General features: G+C 40.5%; 1 protein-coding gene across 2 annotated transcripts in view; it reads left to right on the top strand.

The window, feature by feature from the left end:
• Nucleotides 1-19,278, top strand: part of PARVB (parvin beta) — a 67,502-nt gene that overhangs the window by 30,212 nt on the left and 18,012 nt on the right. For both annotated transcript variants that reach the window (XM_070755295.1, XM_070755296.1), the window contains exons 2-7: nucleotides 3,141-3,230; nucleotides 4,107-4,177; nucleotides 9,918-10,020; nucleotides 11,076-11,216; nucleotides 17,997-18,112; nucleotides 18,559-18,617. In XM_070755295.1, the coding sequence (XP_070611396.1) occupies nucleotides 3,141-3,230; nucleotides 4,107-4,177; nucleotides 9,918-10,020; nucleotides 11,076-11,216; nucleotides 17,997-18,112; nucleotides 18,559-18,617 (580 nt within the window). The remainder of the gene's footprint in view (nucleotides 1-3,140; nucleotides 3,231-4,106; nucleotides 4,178-9,917; nucleotides 10,021-11,075; nucleotides 11,217-17,996; nucleotides 18,113-18,558; nucleotides 18,618-19,278) is intronic.

The following is a 19,278-nucleotide window of genomic DNA, read 5'->3' as shown; positions in this document are numbered from 1 at the left end:
CTTTGTTCTAGTGTTTTCAGGTTTTTGAGAGTTGGCCTCCTTCAGTGCAGTTTTATTGTCTAGGACACAATAGTTTTTGCTGTAGCAAAAGGCAAAAGTTCATTTTATTCAAGGCTTCTGGTTTTTTAATTTAATCTGGCATCTGTTTTAAGGCTGAGTAAGTCCAAAGGCCGATGCAACCAACAGGATTGACTCCAGTGGTCTGTTTTACTCTTAAATAATCCAGAAATGCCTCATACCCAGCTCCAGTTTGAAACTGGCTCATGTTTTGAAGAGTTTATTTATTTATTTATTTATTCATTCATTCATTCATTTTTGATTGATTGATTGATTGATTGGATTTGTATGCCGCCCCTCTCCGTGGACTCGGGGTAGCTAACAACAGTGGTAAAAACAGCGTGTGACAATCCAATACTAAAACAGCTAAAAACCCTTGTTATAAAACCAATCATACATACAAACATACCATGCATAAATTGTAGAAGCCTAGGGTGAAAGAATATCTCAATTCCCCCATGCCTGACGGCAGAGGTGGGTTTTAAGGAGCTTACGAAAGGCAAGGAGGGTGGGGGCTATTCTAATCTCTGGGGGGAGTTGGTTCCTGAGGGCTGGGGCCGCCACAGAGAAGGCTCTTCCCCTGGGTCCCGCCAAACGAGTTGTTAAAAAACTGTCTATTTAATAATTATTCACACATAATTTTTTTATTTTCTCACCAATCACAGTACAATGTAAAGTACCAAAAAATATCAAATTGCTTAAATACATCAATAATTCAATTTTAAAAGTTATGGTATACAAATCCAATGCTACCTCCTTTACTTTTGACATCTGGATAATAAATAGCTACTCAGATTTCTTATATTATATTAATATGCTGAACATCTTTTAAGCTGATCCAAATTTTAAATGCCTCAGGTTAATTAGGCTGTAGTATTTCAAATTTCTCCATACCTCCTCCATTTCAATTTTCATATATATTTATTAACCTTTTTTTTATTAGTAAGTGCCCTGTTTAATAATTATTGGGTTCTAATTTCTGGGAGGCTTTTCTTTGGCATATGCTGTATGGCTGCTCCACTTCTGTTTTTACTAATTACAGTTCTCAATCATTTAGCATTGGAGAATCTTATATTGCAAGTTTGCAACAGTCTTTTGCTCTTTCAATTGATTGAGTAGCAAAATTAAAGACTGCTGTGGCTTGTTCTTCCATTGTGTTTTGGTAAGAACAGAGGAAGGTAGATGAAAATTAAAGCAAATATTGTTTTAATAATTTGGAGGAATAATGCAGATTGCTTAATCAGTGGTTGGATTAAAATAATTTATAAACAGGTTCTCTGCCCTCATGACCAGCTTGGTGGGCATGGCCAGTGATTGGCAGCACTTGGCCTCCTGCACTCCCCTAGGAGCAAAAACAGGCTGCAGGGGGGACTCTCCATCCCTCTGCCCCCCCCCCATTTTGAAAAGCTGATAAGACCTGGCTTTACCGACAGGCCTGGGGGCCGTGAATTTTAACATCCGAAAATTATGTTTGACTGGTATGTATGTTGTTGTTAGTTTGGATTTAGGGTTTTATAGGGTTATTTTAATTTGTTAGTAGTTATTTTAGTTTGGGTTTATAATGGGGTTTTATAACTACAGTATTATTAATATTCAACTTCTTTTTTATTATTGTATTATTTGTATTATTGTAAGCCACTCTGAGTCCTATGGGATTGGGCAACATAGAAGTCAAATAAATTAAATTAAATTACATTTCAGGCATAATAGGCCTCCCTGCAGCCTCCTGGGAGCAAAAACGGCCGTGGTGGGAACACGTCACCCAACCCCACCATGCCCAGTTTCAGGCCTAGTAGTCCTCCCTGCAGCCTCCTGGGAGTGAAAATGGGCTGCGTGGCGGAGGCGCTACTCCCCCCTGTTTTGGGCTAGTAGGCCTCCTTCCACTTACATGAGGGGGGGACATGCCATCCCACCCCACCATGCCCCGTTTCTGGCCTAGTAGGCCTCCCCGCAGCCTACTGGGAGTGAAAATGGGCTGCGGGGTGGAGGTGCTACTTCCCCTGTTCCCCGTTTTGGGCTAGTAGGCCGCTTTCCACTTACGTGAGGGAGGGATATGCCACCCCACCCCACCATGCCCCGTTTCTGGCCTAGTAAGCCTCCCTGCAGCCTCCTGAGAGTGAAAATGGGCTGCGGGGCAGAGGCACTACTTTCCCCAGGCCCTGTTTTGGGCTAGTAGGCCTCCTTCCACTTACGTGAGGGGGGACATGCCATCCCACCCCACCATGCCCCGCTTCCAGGCTAGTAGGCCTCCCCGCAGCTTCCTGGGAGCGAAAATGGGCTGCGGGGCAGAGGCGCCACTTCTCCCGTGCCCCGTTTTGGGCTAGTGGGCCTTCCTGCACTTAACTGGGAGCCAAAATGGGGCTTATGGGAACTCCTGGAAGGGGAAGGGAGGGTCAGGGGCAGCCAGCAATTTAATTACCAGTTCTCCTGAACCAGCCCGAACCAGCTGAATCCCACCACTGCAATACACCTCTTTTATAATGCTATCCACTTACATGCTTAGTTTGCAGTTTGAATTTTGGTCTTGTTTCAAGGTTATAAAGATAACTAAACATTTTATGTTACTTGAAAGTAGTATGCTTATTTAGTATCCTATACCTATCACTGAGTGTTGTACCTTATGATTTATCACGATCATATTTTATGATTATGATTTATCACTTTTTATATGTACACCGAGAGCTTATACACTGGAGACAAATTCTTTGTACATCCAATCACACTTGGCCAATAAAGAATACTATTCTAGAAATGTCCACCAGATGAGAGCACAATATTTTACATTTGGTTTACCTTCCCTATGTATTTTAATCTGAATTAGCTACAGTCACTTGAGGAAGAATGAAAAGAGGTAAAATAAAAACAGGGAATAAACCTTCAAAATTTGCAGACTGGGAAATACTTATGGACTGTAATAAATTAGTTACCCTAAAAAGTGGAGATGTTTAGTATAACTCCAGTCAGTCCATTCAATCTAAGCAAAGAGAAATATAATACATGAAGCATTTGTCTCCAAGTAGAAATAAACCTGTTTTTAAGCTATATGCAACTAACAAATATTTTGGACCTTTCCATTCTTTCAGTGTCTGATTTGCAAGAAGAGGGTAAAAATGCTATCAATGCACCAATGTCCCCCACCACGACTGATCTTCATCCAGAAGATACATTACTAGGTATGTATGCGTGTATGTATGTATGTATGTATGTATGTATGTATGTATGTATGTATGTATGTGTTCTGTCGGGCTCTCTGGTAGACTCCTCCCAAAAATTCACAGGTACAAATTTCAGACACACACACGTTTGAAAATTCAAAACAATGTTCTTTATAATGAAAATTCCCTTAACCTAAGCCCTCTTTTGGTATAGCAAAGAGCACTCGTCTCCAAACAAACTGGTAATTTGTACAAGTCCCTTATCAGTTCTGTGATACTTAGCTTGCAGCTGTGAGGCAATTCACAGTCCTTCTTCTTTCACAAAGTGAAACACACTTTGCCCTGGTTTAGTTTCAAAGCGGGGAAAAATCAGCACAGAAAGGTCAAAGTCAGTAAAGCAGTCACGAAACACAAGGATCAGATAATCCTCCACAATGGCCAAACCCACAGGCTGCTCTTTATAGCAGCCTCATTAATTACCACAGCCCCACCCAACCACAGGTGGCCTCATTTTCTTTGATAATAATCTCTCAGTTGTTGTTGCCTATGCATCGCTCTCCGCATGCGTGGCTGTATCATTAACTCTTGTTCTGAATCCAAGGAGGAGCTAGATAATTGATCTCCTTCTGAGCTGTCTGCCACACTCTCCTCCTCCCTGTCACTCATGTCTTCTTGGTCAGAGGAGCCTTCATCAGCAGATTCCACCGGGGGCAAAACAGGCCTGCAGCATGTGGATGTCTCCCCCACATCCACAGTCCTTGGGGCAGGAGCTGGGCCAGAGCTAACCACAACAAATGTCAGCTGATATCTTTTTGAAACAATGTGCTTGTGTTTGTGTCACCATGGCTTTAACGAGAGGCTTATTTTTCTCAATTTTTTTTTTGAAATTGCCAGAGGAAAATGAAGAACGAACCATGATAGATCCCACTTCAAAGGAGGATGCCAAGTTTAAAGAACTTATCAAGGTGAGGAAGACATCAATCCAGAGGTTTGCCTTCCTTTGATGTAATTTACCTTAAGATGAAAAGGCTTTGATCTTGCATTTCGGGCAGCACAGGAAAACGACTGCTATGCCTCCCTATAAAGTAATATATGTTAGACGGTAAATCCATTTCTTGTCCACCTTTTTATCCAAGAAGAATCTTAGTAGGTTACATTAAAAAGAAAATCCAGGAACGTGTCTCAAAGAATGGACAGTAGGACTAAAAATACAAGGGTCGCCCAGAAAGTAATGCACCACATTTTTTTTCTTCAGCAATTATTTGTTGAACACAATGAAACTTACACACAAGAAAGAATGATGTTTCTTCTGCACTCCCTATTTTTCCATGTAATCTCCATCCCGTTCTATGGCCTTCGTCCAGCGAGACACAAGGGTGTGTATGCCCTGTTGGTACTACTCCTTGTTCTGGTCACTAAGCCATTTCTGCACTGTGCGAATCACCTCTAATGGCCTCACCCTCTGCGCCCAGCGACTAACCGTACTTCTATCGATTGCAGATTCTCCCTAAACTGTACAGAAAAGTTTGTGAATGTTCCCAACAATTTTTTTCTCTGCAGGGATAAATTCAATGATGACATGCTGCTTGTAATGTATATCACTTACAGACGCCATTTCAAAACACTGCTGCAGCTACACTATCTGTCTGAAGAAAGGCAAAATTTATACATACTCGCTCCTGACAATTCAAATACAGTGATACCTCATCATACAAACTTTTCGAGATACAAACCCGGGGTTTAAGATTTTTTTGCCTCTTCTTACAAACTATTTTCACCTTACAAACCCACCGCCGCTGCTGGGATGCCCCACCTCTGGACTTCCGTTGCCAGTGAAGCACCCGTTTTTGCACTGCTGGGATTCCCCTGAGGCTCCCCTCCATGGGAAACCCCACCTCCGGATGTGTTTTTGTGATGCTGCAGGGGAATCCCAGCAGGGGAGTCCCAGCAGTGCAAAAACGGGCGCTTCGCTGGCAATGGAAGTCCAGAGGTGGGGTTTCCCAGCGAGGGGTGCCTCAGTGAAATCGCAGCATCACAAAAACACAGAGGTCTGGAGCTGAGGTTTCGAGGACTTCGGTGTTTTTGCGATGCTCGGATTCCCCTGCAGTATCGCAAAAACACAGAAGTCCAGAGGTGGGGTTTCCCATGGAGGGGAGCCTCAGGGGAATCCCAGCAGTGCAAAAACGGGTGGCAAAAGGGGTGAATTTGGGGCTTGCACGCGTTAATCGCTTTTCCATTGATTCCTATGGGAAACATTGTTTCGTCTTACAAACTTTTCACCTTAAGAACCTCGTCCTGGAACCAATTAAGTTTGTAAGACAAGGTATCACTGTAATGTATATCTAAAGTTTTGCATTCGTACCATTACTGTAGGCTAAGAAAAAAAAAGTGGTGCATTACTTTCTGGGCGACTCTCGTATTTTAGATAGTAAATCTATTTCTTGTCCACATTATTATCCAAGAAGGGTCTTAGGCTACATTAAAAATTAAAAATAAAATCCAAACACGTGCCTCAAAGAATGGGCAATAGGACTTAAATCCAAGAGGAAAGAAATCCTTCAATCAAAAATGTAAGCTAAAAATATTTTTAATAGGAAAGTGAACACAAGAACAAGGGGACAGAATCTGAAGTTAGTTGGGGGAAAGATCAAAAGCAACGTGAGAAAATATTATTTTACTGAAAGAGTAGTAGATCCTTGGAACAAACTTCCAGCAGATGTGGTTGGTAAATCCACAGTAACTAAATTTAAACATGCCTGGAATAAACATATATCCATCCTAAGATAAAATACAGAAAATAGTATAAGAGCAGACTAGATGGACCATGAGGTCTTTTTCTGCTGTCAGACTTCTATGTTTCTATGTTTCTATATTATCTTGATTTGACATATTGGTATTTTCAGAAATGGCACCATTATTATTTCTCCACCCTTCTCTTAATTTTGGGAAGAGATGAGAAGTGACAGATCTTCAGTTGTATTTCTCTATGCAGAGGTTTAGGAAATTGAATTGGGGTAGAAGAACCTACTACGTTATGCTTATTGTGTTTGTGGTGCCAATTTTGGAAACATGAGTACTTTCCTCTCTGTTGATTTACGGAGCAAAGGTATTGCAAAGGTTGGAAGGCAGCCCAGTAAGAAAATATTATGCATACAGAATGCTGACTAAGGAAATAATAAAGGAAATAATAATCTATCAAGTAGATGGGTACTTGGATGAAAAATTTCAATGCAGGAAAATGGATTGAAATTTAACAAACATGGAGTCCGCAGGAGCTGATCAAAACCAGCAAGATTGTGGATGTTAAATCCTAATTGAAACCCAACTTTCTTTGTGGGTGGGTGGATAGATGGATGGATGAGAGACAGAGAGAGAGAGAAATATCACGTGTATATGTGTGTTATGTAAGGGGTATGGGTATCGGTAGATATAAACTTTCTTTTGAGAGCAGGCAATAGAATTTCATTTTTAACGTGGAACAGTTGTGCTCACGGTAAAAAATGACAATAAAGATGATCTTTTATCTTAGTATCTTATCTGGATTGCTCTACATTTCTTGATAGAATTCCTTTTGTGCAAAAGCATCATTCAAATAATTCTCTATCTATCTATCTATCTATCTATCTATCTATCTATCTATCTATCTATCTATCTATCTATCTATGATCTCTTATCTACCATTCATCATCTCTCTCTCTCTCTCTCTCTCTCTCTCTCTCACTCTCTCTCTCTCTATCTATCTATCTATCTATCTATCTATCTATCTATCTATCTATCTATCTATCTATCTATCTATAAAACTATCTATCTATAAAACTATCTGTCTATAAAACTATCTATCTATCTATCTATCTATCTATCTATCTATCTATCTATCTATCTATCTATCTATCTATCTATGATCTCTTATCTACCATTCATCATCTCTCTCTCTCTCTCTCTCTCTCTCTCTCTCTCTCTCTCTCTCTCTATCTATCTATCTATCTATAAAACTATCTATCTATCTATCTATCAATCTATCTATCTATCTATCTATCTATCTATCTATCTATCTATCTATCTATCTATCTATCTATCATCTCTTATCTACCATTCATCATCTCTCTCTCTCTCTCTAAAACTATCTATCTATCTATCTATCTATCTATCTATCTATCTATCTATCTATCTATCTATCTATGATCTCTTATCTTCCATTCATCATCTCTGTCTCTCTCTCTCTCTCTCTGTCTCTCTCTCTCTCTCTCTCTCTCTCTCTCTCTATCTATCTATCTATCTATCTATCTATCTATCTATCTATCTATCAATCAAACTATCTGTCTGTCTGTCTGTCTGTCTGCCTACCTACCTACCTACCATCTAATTTATGTGCTGGTTATTTTGTCCAAAGGTGGCTCTGGCTTGCTTACAAACATTAAAACAAGGACACATTTAAAAAATAACAACAGTAATAAATAAAAAGATGTGGAGAAGAAGGGGACATGAAGCATGCAAGGAGATTTCTCATTAGATTACAGGATGTTTTTTCCCCTTAGATTGTATCTAATAAAAATGCAGTTTCATTTCAGATATAAATTCCATTTTTTCCCATTGCAACATATATAACTTTCTAGCACTTTGGGGGTGGGTGCGGAGTTACACTTTCACCACATATGATAAAAATATTCCTTCTGTTAATGACATTTCCAACAATTATTTATTTATTAGATTTGTATGCATGGTTTTCTCTCTAGATATTATTATTATACAACATGTTAGCCATTTCCTACTAAGTTGTAACTTGGCATACATTTTAAAGATTCAGTCCATAATTTTTCTCATTGCTATCACTCTTTCCTTATATGCAAAAATAAAAACATGGAAGGATTTATATCAATATTAACCACACGTAGACAGTCTAGTTAGTGCTATATATTTATTCATATCAGAATTATGTAATTTATCAATCTAGATTTGTTAGTCTGACTTTATGAGGCAATTAAAAAGTAAAAGATTAAATGAACAAAATAATATAAACACCTCAAATTTAGAAATAAATTTCTGGTTATTAAAAGCAATACAGGTAATCTTTGACTTACGACTACAATTGAGCCCCAAATTTCTGTTGTTACGTGAGACATTTGTAAAATGAGCTTTGCCCCATTTTATAACCTTTGTTGTTAAGTGATATGCTAGTAACGTGGTTGTTACATGAATCTGGCTTCCCCATTGACATTACTTGTCAGAAAGCCGCAAAAGGTGATCACTTGACCTTCTGACGCAACAACTGTCATAAGTATTAGTCCGTTGCCAAGCTTCTGAATTTTGATCACGTTTCATGGGGATGCTACAAAGGCCGTTATTGTGAAAAACGGTCATAAGTCATTTTTTCAGTTCTGTTGTAACTTTGAACGGTCACTAAATGAACTGTGGTAAGTTGAGGACTGCCTGTATTCAGTTGCTTTCCCCACAGTATTCTTTAGATCAGTGTTTTTCAACCAGTGTGACGTGAGACATGGTCAGGTTTGCCGTGGGAAAATTAAACATGGGTTCCTGCCGGGCCATGCTGGCTTCCCTGCAACTGGCCAACGACTACACCGTGGAAATCACCAAAGGGCCGGGCTTGGAAGAGGCCGTCGACACCATGGGCCTGCGCCTCCTGACCCAGGAGAGGGCCCACCAGCGCTTCCACACGTACACGGCTCCCTCGCTCAGCAGCCAGTGACCGCTCCTCTCCTCTCCTTTGCACTCTCTCTGTATTTGTGTACATATGTATATATTTGCACATGTAAATATTTGAAATTTTTATAGCTTCTCCTCCCCTACACACCCACGTAGACCCCTAGTACATCCGCAGGGGACCCTGCTTCCCCCGCAATAAACGGTGCCCTGTAGAGATGCAACTTGGGTTCCTTTTTTGACCTCCCCCCAAAACCCCCACTTTTTAATCCTCTAGTGCAGAGAGGTCTCCAACCTTGTCAACTTTCTTTTAACACATACAAGACAAAAACAGACATACAACAAACATTTGGGTTACTGTTGTGAGCCGCCCCGAGTCTTCGGAGACGGGCGGCATACAAATTTAATTAATAATAATAATAATAATAATAATATAGTATCATCTACTATATAAACAGTGAAGGGCTACCAAAATTTTTACTACCACACGGTGGGCATGGCTTATGCATTTTCTTTCAACATCTTTGAGCGCAAATTGAGTGCTTTGGGGTGGAGCTCCATTTTTACTACCCCACTGCGTTCCCCCCCCATCCGGGCAGTAGCCCACCCCCTGATTGGCTGGAAAGTCAGAGGGACAACCCCCCCCCCCCTGTAAATGCCTGATTGGTTAGATTGTAAAAATATGCTCGAAGGCAGTGTTTTTCAACCAGTGTGCCGTGGTACACTAGTGTGCCGTGAGACATGGTCAGGTGTGCCGTGGGGAAATTAAACATGGCTCTCCAAACTACCATTCCTGCCAGAATATCCCTTTTGTGTTCATCGAAACAAGCCCAGGTTTCACACTAAGTGAGTATAAATACATTTAGAAACTATATTATTAACTATATGTATAATATGTACTGCGTTAGTGTCATTTTGTGTCATTTTGGTTGGTGGTGTGCCCCAGGATTTTGTAAATGTAAAAAATGTGCCGTGGCTCAAAAAAGGTTATAAATCACTGCTTTAGATGACTAGAATAATTTTTTGCCGTCTTTCGACACTGTCCAGGTCTTGATCGACTGGATAAATGATGTCCTGGTTGAAGAAAGGATAATTGTCAAACAGCTGGAAGAAGACGTCTATGATGGGCAAGTGCTACAGAAATTGCTAGGTGATTATGTGTTATGTATGAAAATGGTGGATAAGGAGTTAGGTTAGGGAAACTCGGGCTTAAATTTTGTCTTACCATATTTTTTGTACGGTAATGCCAGTGAAGGTCTGCAAAAAAATTTACTACCACACTGTGGGCGTGGCTTATTTTGTGGGTCTGGCTTGCTGGCCACGTGGGAGTTGCTTGACAATCATGTGACCAGGGTGTGGCTTAAAGGTCATGTGACTGGTTTAAAGGTGGCCAACTTGATTTTACTCAGGTCGAGGGTTAGGGTTAGCGTTAGGGTGCCTGGCCTCTCCTTGCCTCAAAAAGATAAAATTTCTCTATCTATTTACAATTATTGAACATCCAAAATATACTATTTAATTCTATGTATATATGCCATATGTCTACATACATATTTCATAGAGGTACAAAAAAATATACAGTGTTCCCTTGATTTTTGCGGGTTCGAACTTTGCAAATAGCCTATACCACGTTTATTCAAAAAATATTAATTAAAAAATACTTTGCGGGTTTTTTTTCCTATACCGCGGAAGCAAAAAAAGAGAGGCAAAATCGCTTTCAAGCACGTCCTCTCGTAAGATTTTGCCTCCTGCGCATGCACAGAGGTAAAAGCACACAGGGACGTGTGCGCCCGCAAGCTAACTGAAGCTATGCGTGCCATGCACTGAGAGCAGCGGTAGTAGGAACCCGCCCCTGCCCTGGAGGTCTGCGGGTAGAGCCAGAGTTGTTGCAAAGACCCATGCCAGGGTGGCGCAGCAGGTAGAGTGCTGTACTGCAGGCCACTGAAGCTGACTGTAGATCTGTAGGTCAGCGGTTCAAATCTCATCACCTGCTCAAGGTTGACTCAGCCTTCCATCCTTCCAAGGTGGGAAAAATGAGGACCCGGATTGCGGGGGCAATAGGCTGGCTCTGTTTTTAAAAAGTGCTATTGCTAACATGTTGTAAGCCGCCCTGAATCTGAGGAGAAGGGCGGCATAACAATCGAATAAATAAATAATAAAATGAATAAATGCCCTTGTAAAATCTGCTTAACTGTGTTTCCGATCTAGAAAAGCTCGCTGGTCATAAACTAAATGTGGCTGAAGTGACGCAGTCTGAAATTGGGCAGAAACAGAAATTGCAGACTGTCCTGGAAGCTGTCTATGATCTACTTCGACCTCACGGCTGGACGATCAAATGGAGCGTGGACCGTAAGCGTCAGGTTTTGAAAATAATGCACTAAGAAAGCTACTGTGCTTTAATAATGGTTAAATGCTTTCTGCTCTCAGGTAGTAAAATATTTTATTTATTTATTTATTTATTTATTTATTTATTTATTTATTTATTTATTGTTTTGTTTTGTTTTGTTTTGTTTTGTTTTGTTTTGCTTTGTTTTGTTTTGTATGCCGCCCCTCTCCGCAGACTCAGGGCGGCTCACAACAACAATAAAACAATGTACAACAAATCTAATAATCTAAAAATATCTAAAAAACCATTAAAAGCAAAAATACACACAAACATAACCATGCATAAACTGTATAGGCCCGGGGGAGATGTCTCAATTCTCCCATGCCTGACTGCAGAGGTGGGTTTTAAGGAGTTTATGAAAGGCAAGGAGGGTGGGGGCAGTTCTAATCTCCGGGGGGAGCTGGTTCCAGAGGGTCGGGGCCACCACAGAGAAGATACCTCAGTGAGCAAGAATGGGAATGCCAAAGCTCTATTGCCGGCAATATCTTAATGTTTCAAGATTTAAATATGGCGATCCATCTCTTACCTTTATTTCATTGGGTGTTAAGGAAAATATATGAATATTATGTTGTTCAATTAATATGGATTGGATAAGGTTGTTTTATTTGCATATTTCAGCCTCGTTCCATGCTGCCTATCACTGGTACAGGGTGTCCAGAAAACCAGGAAAACAGGAAATTATCAGGGAAATTGGTGGTTTGGGAAATATCAGGGAATTATCAGGGAATTCGTGAAAAAACAGAATAAATCAGGGGAAAAAACCAAACTGTATTAAAATGTTTAAAAGTCAGGGAAAAATCATGTTAAAAAAACCCGGATCGGCTGCCTGGCAGAGTCAAGCAAAAATGAGCATAACTGGCAACAACTTCCTTCCTCAGCTCCCAATATTTCTCCATGGCGTGGCCGTTTGGTATGACGTCATCTATGACCGTGCCTTAACTAGATCGCAAATTACAGGGAAATGTCAGGGAAATATCAGGGAATTTCAAAATGCTTTCCCCCTGGACCCTCTGTGGTTAAAAAATAAATAAATAGGGAGTTCTACAGGATAGTAGAATTTATCCCTTTTAGCCACTCAAATTAAAATGGGGCAGTGATCGTTTTGATTCCAAATTTTGTCTGTGTCTTACAGCATATCTTAGTCCATAAAGCTCCAAATGGGCTTTAAAATATAAATAATGCATTAAATCAGTTTTTTTTCTTGAGATCAGCTACGAAGAGTTTCTGTTCAAACTTAAGAAATCATTCAGAGTTTGATGTACATCCCAGATACACCTACCAGTGATGAAATCCAGTTTTTTTTACTCTCGATTCTGTGGTTGTGGTGTGGCTTAGTGGGCGTGGCAGGGGAAGGATATTGCACAATCCCCATTCTCACCCCACCCCAGGGGATCGATATTCAAAATCTCCATTCCCTCCCCACTCCAGAGGTAGGAAATTCAAAACCTCCATTCCCAGTCCATTCTGGGGCCCGCTGGAGGTGGTATTTGCTACTTATATGAACTACTCAAAATTTCCACTACCGGTTCTCCAGAACCTGTCAGAACCGGCTGGATTCACCCTTGACCTAAACTTCTGCATACTGCAAACCACATTCACCCGTGACTGCAATTTGGGCACTCGGCAATCAGGTCACATCAGGTCAAGGCTGTTTGCAGTCCTGTAAACATGATTGATAAACTGTTTGGCCAAAAAAGAGAGACTTACTTCCAGTTTCCAGCATAAACACCCCGTGACAAATAACATGGCGTTAGCTTTACAAGAGTGGCAGTGATCATTGCAGGAAAGGTCATAAAATTGGGTCGTGTGATGACCTGGTTTAAGACTGTCACAACATGCGACTCTAATTCCCAGGCTCAACTATAGAAACATAGAAACATAGAAGTCTGACGGCAGAAAAAGACCTCATGGTCCATCTAGTCTGCCCTTATACTATTTTCTGTATTTTATCTTAGGATGGATATATGTTTATCCCAGGCATGTTTAAATTCAGTTACTGTGGATTTATCTACCACGTCTGCTGGAAGTTTGTTCCAAGGATCTACTACTCTTTCAGTAAAATAATATTTTCTCATGTTGCTTTTGATCTTTCCCCCAACTAACTTCAGATTGTGTCCCCTTGTTCTTGTGTTCACTTTCCTATTAAAAACACTTCCCTTCTGAACCTTATTTAACCCTTTAATATATTTAAATGTTTCGATCATGTCCCCCCTTTTCCTTCTGTCCTCCAGACTATACAGATTGAGTTCATTAAGTCTTTCCTGATACGTTTTATGCTTAAGACCTTCCACCATTCTTGTAGCCCGTCTTTGGACCCGTTCAATTTTGTCAATATCTTTTTGTAGGTGAGGTCTCCAGAACTGAACACAGTATTCCAAATATGGTCTCACCAGCATTCTATATAGCAGGATCATAATCTCCCTCTTCCTGCTTGTTATACCTCTAGCTATGCAGCCAAGCATCCTACTTGCTTTCCCTACCGCCTGACTGCACTGCAAACCACATTTGTGGTGTGGCTTAGTGGGCGTGACAGGGGAAGGATATTGCACAATCCCCATTCTCACCCCACCCCAGGGGATCGATATTCAAAATCTCCATTCCCTCCCCACTCCAGAGGTAGGAACTATAACTATAAAGTGTTTAGACCCATTTACTGGCCTAAATGGGCTCACTGCCCCCTTTTTCTGGTTAGATTCTTTATGAATGTTTCCTGGGTTTTACTGCGTCAAAATGAGAATAAAGAATAGATCTGAGTGCTTTGTTTGTTTGATTTTTAACTCATCTAGATCTTTTTAAGGGGCAGTATTTAGTTATTTAGTTTAGTTATTTAGTTAGTTATTTATCTATTTATTTATTTATTTATTTATCTATTTAGTTATTTAGTTATTATTTAGTTATCTATTTATGCGTCTATTATTTAGTTATCTATTTATGCAAAAAAGGGCAACAAGAATGATCAAGGAAATGGAGCCCCTCCCTTATGAAACCAGGTTGCAACGCCTTGGTCTCTTCAGCCTTGAAAGACGGCGTTTAAGGGGTGACTTGATCGAAGTGTATAAAATCATGCTTGGGATAGAAAAGGTGGATAGAGAAAAATTGTTTTCTCTAAAAAAAATTCTCGAAAAATTGTTTTCTCTATCACACAATACTAGGACAAAGGGGGCACTCCCTAAAGCTCATAGGTAAGAAAGTGAGGACAAATAAAGGGGAATATTTCTTCACCCAGAGGGTCCTTGGTTGATGGAATTCCCTTCCAGAAGCGGTCGTGACAGCCATCAACCTTGATAGCTTCAAGGCAGGATTAGACATATTCATGGATGCCAAGTGTATTGGTGGTTATTGAAACGGATGTCCATGTGCTGCCTCTATGTTGGTTGAAGCAGGCAGGATTCCCCTGAGTACCATTTGTTGGGGGTCAGGGGAAAGGGAGGATCTTGCCTTCTCTTTCTGCTCAAGATCCCCATGGACAATTGGTGGGCCACTGTGTGACACAGAATGCTGGACTTTATGGGCTTTGGCCTGATTCAGCATGGCTCTTCTTATGTTCTTATCTATTTAGTTATTTAGTTATTATTTAGTTATCTATTTAGTTATTTACTATCTATTTAATCGGATTTCTATGCCGCCCTTCTCCTGGGACTCAGAATGGATTACAATAGACAAGTAATAAAAAGAAATCTAGTATTAAAATACATTAAAACTTCAATACTAAAAAAAATAAGTCTCAATCGTAAGTTCTACTCTAAAACCCCTAAAAGAACCAATCATTCCCATTCGTGCAAATGTTTAGAGCCTTCTCATCACATGTGACTTCGCTTTCCTAATCTGCACAGCTCCCCTTCTGCCCACAGTAGCAAAAATAAATATTTGCATGCCTCTGGCTTTGTGCCATTCGCAGCTACTGGAAACGTCTGACTTTTTATGTCTCAGAATAGCACCTGCAATGGTGAAAGAGGGATTGCTGGTTTTGTCCCTCTCAAAAAAAAGGGCCCCAACCTCTGGTTTTTGGGAGTTCATGTGATATTTAATGGTAACGCTGAAGAAACATTCTTGGATGAGAAGCGAAATGTAAATGTAAAATAATGCACTTGGGGAAAAGGAATCCTCAGTCTGAGTATTGCATTGGCAGTTCTGTGTTAGCAAAAACTTCAGAAGAGAAGGATTTAGGGGTAGTGATTTCTGACAGTCTCAAAACGGGTGAGCAGTGTGGTCGGGCGGTAGGAAAAGCAAGTAGGATGCTTGGCTGCATAGCTAGAGGTATAACAAGCAGGAAGAGGGAGATTGTGATCCCGCTATATAGAGTGCTGGTGAGACCACATTTGGAATACTGGGTTCAGTTCTGGAGACCTCACCTACAAAAAGATATTGACAAAATTGAACGGGTGCAAAGACGGGCTATAAGAATGGTGGAAGGCCTTAAGCATAAAACGTATCAGGAAAGACTTCATGAACTCAATCTGTATAGTCTGGAGGACAGAAGGAAAAGGGGGGACATGATCGAAACATTTAAATATGTCAAAGGGTTAAATAAGGTTCAGGAGGGAAGTGTTTTTAATAGGAAAGTGAACACAAGAACAAGGGGACATAATCTGAGGTTAGTTGGGGGAAAGATCAAAAGCAACATGAGAAATATAGAATAGTAGATCCTTGGAACAAACTTCCAGCAGACGTGGTTGGTAAATCCACAGCAACTGAATTTAAACATGCCTGGGATAAACATATATCCATCCTAAGATAAAATACAAAAAATAGTATAAGGGCAGACTAGATGGACCATGAGGTCTTTTTCTGCCGTCAGACTTCTATGTTTCTATGTTTCTATGAAACATCCTCAAAGAAAAAAAACAGAAAGTCAAGTTGCCTCTTGAATTAAAAAAAGAGGCATTTTTGGGTTAATGGGAAAGCCAACCCATTAAACAACCTCCATGAACTTTAATGGAATCATTAGGAGTTGTTTGTTTGTTTGTTTATTTGTTTGTTTGTTTGTTCGTTCGTTCGTTCATTCATTCATTCATTCATTCATGCATGCATGCATGCATTCATTCATTCATTCATTCATTTATTTATTTATTTATTTATTTATTTATTTATTTATTTAATTGGATTTCTATGCCACCCCTCTCCAAGGACTCAGGACGCCTTGTGTGGTTTGGCTAAGCCTGGGCCATATGTCCTTGGCTTTCAATTCCACTTCCAAGCAGTTGGCCAAAGGAAGCATTTGGAATAGGCCACTGGGGACCCACTTCTTGCCAGCTTTAACATTTGGCATTTACCTGGAGGCTAAAGCCACAAAGGTCAGTAAGGTAGAGTTTCCAACTTCAGCAAATTTAAGATGGGCGTTTCATTTTCGCTTTCAGCTGCCCAAGTGGTTGGCACAGAAAAGGTCATAGAAACATATATCCATCCTAAGATAAAATACAGGAAATAGTATAAGGGCAGACTAGATGGACCACGAGGTCTTTTTCTGTCGTCAGTCTTCTATGTTTCTATGTTTCTATGAAACATAGAACATTGACGGCAGAAATAGACCTCATGGTCCATCTAGTCTGCCCTTATACTATTTTCTGTATTTTATCTTAGGATGGATATATGTTTATCCCAGGCATGTTCAAATTCAGTTACTATGGATTTACCAACCACGTCTTTTAGAAGTTTGTTCCAAGGATCTACTACTCTTTCAGTAAAATAATATTTTCTCATGTTGCTTCTGATCTTTCCCCCAACTAACCTAAGATTGTCGCTCTGAGTCCTCGGAGAGGGGCAGCATACAAATCATCTTCTTCTTCTTCTTCTTCTTCTTCTTCTTCTTCTTCTTCTTCTTCTTCTTCTTCTTCTTATCATCATCATCATCATCATCATCATCATCATCATCATCATCATCATCATAATAATAGTGCCCCCTTGTTTTTGTGTTCACTTTCCTATTAAAAGCACTTCCCTCTTGAACCTTATTTAACCCTTTAACATATTTAAATGTTTCGATCATGTCCCCCCTTTCCCTTCTGTCCTCCAGACCAGTGTTTTTCAACCAGTGTGCCGTGGCACACTAGTGTGCCGTGAGACATGGTCAGGTGTGCCGCGAAGCTCAGCAAGAGAGAGAAAGAAAGCAAGAGAGAGAGAGAAAGAGAGAGAGAGAAAGAGAGAGAGAAAGAAAGCAAGAGAGAAAGAGAGAGAGAAAGAGAGAGAGAGAAGGAAAGCAAGAGAGAGAGAAAGAAAGCAAGAGAGAGAGAGAAAGAAAGCAAGAGAAAGAGAGGCAGGGAAGGAGGGAGAGATAGAAAGAGAGCAAAAAAGAGAGGAAGGAAGGGAGAAAGAAAGAGGGATGGACAGATAAGGGAAGAAAGGAAGAGAGAGAAACAGGGAGAGAAATAGAGTGAAAGGGAGGAAGAGAGAGATATAATTTTTTTTGTCCAAACTTTTTTTAGCCCCCCCCCCACTCTCCCCCCCGCCGCTCAATGTGCCCCATGATTTTGTATATGTAAAAAATGTGCCGCAGCTCAAAAAAGGTTGAAAATCACTGCTCCAGACTATAGTATACAGATTTAACTTATTAAGTCTAATGCAATGTTGCCAAGCATTGGTGTCAGAGAGGGCATCCAGCTAGGTAGACAGACAGACAGACAGACAGTCAGTCAGTCAATCAGTCAAACCTTTCCTGGAGTGGAATTAAATAGGCTCCCTCCTACCTGAACACACTCCAGCCTCTTCAAATCTCCCCATGAGGTGTTCTTGGTTTCCTTCTTCAGTGATCCATGGCAAGAACCTGGTGGCTATTCTCCACCTGCTGGTCGCTCTGGCCATGCATTTCCGAGCTACGATTCGGCTCCCTGAACATGTTTCTATACAAGTGGTCGTTGTAAAGGTAGGTACCCCAAGAAAGTTTGTAAGCTTTTTGTTCATGTGTAATTAAGTTATGTGGTACTGTTTAAAAAAAACCAAAAAACACCCAGTAATAATACCCTCATTTCTGCACAGTTTGTAAAGCTTGTACACCAATGGGGGGGTGGGATTAATATCTTTTTCTGCTTTGAAAGTTTGCTTCTTATTTTAAAGTTTGTCCAGATGTGGGTTAGGGTCCCCCCCCCTTTGTGCTGAAGGCAGAAAAGTGTCTCCTGCCTTAAGAGAGGCTTAACACTTTTATTACTTCTAGTGGTTTGAGATAAAGGAGACTTGACTCTTTTTTTCTAACTCTGCTCCTGTAGTTAGCAAAAATAACAGCATCGCTTTCTTGTAAGGTGTCACGTCTATGCAGTTCTTTCAATTACTTCTTTCAGCATTTCAGTAGTCCTGACTTTGATTTTCTTCCAGAAGCGAGAAGGGTTACTCCAGACGGCTCATGTGACCGAGGAGATCACTACTACAACTGAGTAAGCTCTGTGTTTTTTTTACTGCTGCGTGCACAATGTTGACCTCTCCGTGTTACTTCATTTCGGTTGTTAAAAATAAAATTATTCTCTGGAATCAGATCAGAAAGTCCCAAATGTCCTTTTTCCCCCACGCAGGAGGCAATTGGGTTTTCTTGTTGTTGTTTTTTGAGGATGTTTCACCTCAAAGTGAAACACCCAGGAAGCTTCTTCAACTCTGGCAGGATAGTGGAGAATGGAAGGATTTATATTCTTTGCAGACAGCTGGTCATATGCATCCTTTTAGAGCAGCAGTTCTCAACCATTCTAATGCCATGTGACCCCTTAATACAGTTACTCATGTTGTGGTGACCCCCAACCATAAGTCTAGCGCCAATTTCCCAACAGAGCTTTAAGCTGATTGGCTGGAAAGTCAGAAGGACAACCCCCCCACACTGTAAATGCCTGATTGGTTGGATTGTAAAAATATGCTCTAAGGCAGTGTTTCCCAACCTTGGCAACTTGAAGATATCTGGACTTCAAGTTGCCAAGGTTGGGAAACACTGCTTTAAGGCACCAAAATAGAAGCCTTGGTTCCTAATACCTGTTCTGTCGGGCTCTCTGGTAGACTCCTCCCAAAAATTCACAGGTACAAAGTTCAGACACACACACGTTTGAAAATTCA

This window comes from Erythrolamprus reginae, chromosome 6 (genome assembly GCF_031021105.1).
Source record: "Erythrolamprus reginae isolate rEryReg1 chromosome 6, rEryReg1.hap1, whole genome shotgun sequence".
Classification (NCBI taxonomy): Eukaryota; Metazoa; Chordata; class Lepidosauria; order Squamata; family Dipsadidae; genus Erythrolamprus; species Erythrolamprus reginae.
The sequence above is the reverse complement of the archived record's forward strand: the minus strand, read 5'-3'. Positions and strand labels throughout refer to the sequence as shown.